This window comes from Corvus brachyrhynchos, unplaced genomic scaffold, assembly GCF_000691975.1.
Source record: "Corvus brachyrhynchos isolate BGI_N302 unplaced genomic scaffold, ASM69197v1 scaffold94, whole genome shotgun sequence".
In the NCBI taxonomy this organism is placed as follows: Eukaryota; Metazoa; Chordata; class Aves; order Passeriformes; family Corvidae; genus Corvus; species Corvus brachyrhynchos.
In genome coordinates this window covers 2,037,829-2,041,910 of record NW_008238330.1, presented here as the reverse complement: position 1 = coordinate 2,041,910, position 4,082 = coordinate 2,037,829, and the positions used below count along the sequence as shown (strand labels likewise).

Sequence of the window (4,082 nt, the reverse complement as noted above, 5' to 3'; positions counted from 1 at the left end):
CCCCCCCCCCCCCCCCCCCCCCCCCCCCCCTTCTTTCTCTATTTCTTTCTTTCTTTTTCTCTCTTTGCCTCTTTTACTATTAATACAATATATCAATTTTTTTGGCACCAACATGTAACCTCGTTTGGTTTTAATCTCGTTTTTGGGTATATTTTGAACCTTCAAAGTTCTTTCCGTTTTACACACAGAGACGTAATTTTCTTTGGTCTTCTGGGTTTAAACTGGATCACAACACATAGTTAAGAAAGAAATACCATAAATATGTCTAAGGTAAAGTCCAGAAACCTGAAGTACTTTATCAGCCAAACCATAGAATTTCCAATCCAGTTGGAGGTATGCGAACTAATTTTTAAACCACTGTGCTTTATCTATTACTTGTCTGAACTGTGTATCACTTCACTGATTTTTGAAAAAGTAAATCTTTTTAAAGAAGCTTTTTCCAAACAATGTGACAGCAGACACATTGTTTCAATATGAAACAATATGGGAACAGTGTCATTATTTTTCCACTATCTAAATTAGAAGATAAGCATCCACCCTTCTCAATTCTACTACATGTACACAAGATTTGGGAAATGGGCACTTCCTTCTGAGATTTTCTTTGCATTTTACCTCCAATCAGCATGATAGGACTATTTACCCTTTGTGCTTTTGCAACTGTCTGGACTGGCAGGGCAATACCTGCCTAACCCGGGACTGTAGAGTCAAGCTGTCCAGTGCCATGTGGTTTCCAGGCACTCACTTTTTTAACGTTACAGATGTTTCTGAAGAGCATGTGAAAACATACAGAAACATGTTCAAAATGATGTCTCTCTATCAGGAGAAGATAGCACCTGGGCTTTAACTTGTCTCAGCAAAAATTCTCAGTGTGAGGGCTCTTTCACCTCTACAGAGATCCCTGCTGCAAGTGTCAGATTGTCACTTGCTACTCCTCATCTATAAGACATTTCCATTTCCTTATGTCCCCTTGTACAAAGTACTGCAAATCAGAGCAATGGAAGAATAGGTTTAAGTCAGAATAACTTGTGCTGAACAGCATTTGAACAGCCTATGAAAAGAAGATGATCATCAATATTACGTGAGACAGATGAAAATTTGCCTGAGGTACCACAGTGCTCCCAGAGTGTTTGTATAATGCAGGTGGTTACCATACAAACAGAACAGCATGGTAAGTATATGACAAAGAATACCAGAACAAATTAATATAAATAAATCAGACATCTTTTAGTCTGTAGGACTTTTGGTGCTAAAGCCCTACAAAACTGAATTGACTCTTTCACTTCTGAATTTGCTCAAGGGTAATCAAGAACATATATAAAGATCCTAGTCTGCAGATATTTCAATCATTTTATTTCCCTATTCCAGGTTTTTTCAAGTTTAGCATCCAATACAAATCAGATAGGTCATTCAATTAAAAAAAAATGAACATCTGCTTTTTAGTCACATGGAGTGACAGAGAATCTAAGAAAAGAATGACCCTTCTGAAATAATATATTGCCTAAAATTTGTTTTTGCGAAAACAACTTGTGACTGATACTCTTAATGAATGGCTACAAGTCCTCAGTATTTTGTCACTTCATATATTCACATCCATAAGTAAAAAGGGTGGACAGAAGAATGGCTACCACCATGATTCAGCAACAGTTTTCAGTCTTCCCTCTCCCCTTGTCCCATGAAGGGACAAAGTTGCAGAAAATCAGGCCTATGGTCTTCTGTGCAGCAGAAACCAATGCAGCTCTTCAGTAACAAAACAAAGAGTTCAGACGGGCTGATTGCACAGACTGTAGCACAAATGCACGCAGTTAAACGCCCCAGTATCAGCTGAGGAGAAGGCAGAAGGAGAACATGCTGAACCATGGCTTGACTCTTTTACACTCCTTTGCCACTCACAGCCTAACAACAGAGAGGGAGAAGCAGCATGCTTGCACGCAATCAAGAAAACCTGGGGGCTGAACAGGGAAGCTGGAAGCCAGCTGTGCTCTTTTGCTTTCCCATATCCATAATTAGGCCATTTCATTGTTTCTCCTTTTCTTGCTGCCAAACTCCACTTGGAAAAGAAATGCCAGCCCACAAACTCAGTGATTTGGCATGGTTTGAGGAGAAGACACCGGTGACATTTTATCAGGGCCACATTCCTATGGACTGAGCATTACACACACAGAGCAAGTTTCCCCTTCATACGTGCTCCCCTCTAGGTCTGTGTCTTATGCACTGCACTGAAAGGTCTCTACCAACTGCCTGATCCCCCATGCCAGTTCTAGCTTGACCATATCCTCAGCTGGACCTGGGACCTCTCATCCAGATACATCTGATGCGTGGCTGCACAGAGGAGTTATGACTTGGTGGATGCCTCTTAACAGTGTCCTCAGTTTAGTTCTGCTAGAACGCATTTTTCTCTGACTAGTTTCAAGGTTGTTTCCTCAGTCATAAAACCTCCCCCATCTGTAACATAACCTGATTTGGTACCGTTTCTCCAGGTAGGACCATTCAATGCCATTTCTGGTGTCTTTTTACCCACTCACAGTTCCATGTCTATAGCGTTTGACCTAATTATCCCTAAGCTACTTTACAATTTGCATTTTAATTTGACTAAATCTATGCAGTGTATTTATTTACTTTTACTCTTTCCTGCAGTGGAGATATTGTTCTAAAAGAGCATGCCAGTAAATCACACCCAGTATGTCAGGCTCCTTTAATTCCAAAGAGATTCCTTATTCTTTGCTGCCTATTGCCATTTCGCATGTAATTTAAAAACAGCAGGCAGCAATTGAACTCTCAGATCTCATTAATACATACAAGTCCTTCCAACAAAAAGAAGCAGACTAGAGACTATTTCTTCAAGGTGATGGCCAAATGTGCCAAAGTTGCCTTTGATTTATATTGCCATTGATGCTTTTCAATTACATCACTTCTCTTTATTTGTATGCTGTACTTGTTCTGCTTTATGTAATGTCTCCTTTCTGTGTAAGAACACTATGACAACCTAGAAGCAGCCTTTCATGCTATGCGACTTTATTTTTCAATTCTGTTTTATGCCTGCCTTCAGTAATTAACAACTTCATAAATTATGCCAATGAAGTACAACCTATACTGAAAGTATACTGGAAATTTTAATGTATCACTCATCTTTGTAGCTAATTTAGCCTTTTGTATTGAGACAAGTAGTCATGAAATATATCAAAACCAGTTAGGTCAACAACTATTTAGCCAAGAACAGAATTTAAAAAAAGAAAAAGACAGGGATAGTACTAGAGTAATGTCCATGTTTTAAGAAAAGTCTCAGCTTAACTCTCAAACTGCTTACCTCTCCCTGCCAGATTGGGTTAACGGTGTTACACATGATCTTAGATCTTTTCTCTTGTCCATGATGAGGAAGTGCTGGGAAGATGCTATGTTTTCCAGGCTGGATGGAAATCTTCAGATAAGGATCTGGATTGAAGAACATCCCTTTCTTCAGACCAAAAGCCTGGAAATCTGAAAGAAGGTGAAGAACCTGATTATTCTTCACATTACAGGCATCTGTTTGGGATGCTAGGAACAGTATATAGGGAACTGGTAAGGAACTCAAATAATATAGCAGGAATGTGAAAAAACTCACTGTGTTTATTGTGAGGCAATGTAATGCCAAACCATAATGATCTTGTGATTTAGGATTTACAAATTATTATATAATGAAACTGCAAATTTACAGCCTGATTGTACAGATTGATTCAGCTTCTAAATCAATATTTATGCAACTTCAAGTGATCTACTAATTTTCCTAATAAGCTGAGCACTTGCTCAGCCTGACAGTAGTGGAAGGACTACTCTGAAAAAGAGATCCAGTCATTTAACGACAAAGTCATGGCATTTGGTACCCAATGGATGTCATTTTTCCTAGGTATCAATTTTACCACTCTACAAATCTTAGCTTTTACACCACTTTTTTTGTACATGAGAAGTCATTTTACATTTTTTCCCACTTTAAATAATTTTCTTCCCTGCATGGGTTAACTTCACCTTAGGAAAACTCTTGACTTGAATGTCCAAATTTTAAGCAGGGCTTCACAGCTGCAGAACTCCCAGGGAGCATAATATGTGTT

The 4,082-nt window shown here is 38.9% G+C and overlaps 1 protein-coding gene across 7 annotated transcripts in view; it reads right to left on the bottom strand.

Moving 5' to 3' along the window:
• Positions 1-4,082, bottom strand: part of HECW1 (HECT, C2 and WW domain containing E3 ubiquitin protein ligase 1) — a 200,993-nt gene that overhangs the window by 90,965 nt on the left and 105,946 nt on the right. For all 7 annotated transcript variants that reach the window (XM_017734636.1, XM_017734637.1, XM_017734634.1 and 4 more), the window contains exon 6: positions 3,305-3,474. In XM_017734636.1, coding sequence (XP_017590125.1) covers positions 3,305-3,474 — 170 coding nt within the window. The remainder of the gene's footprint in view (positions 1-3,304; positions 3,475-4,082) is intronic.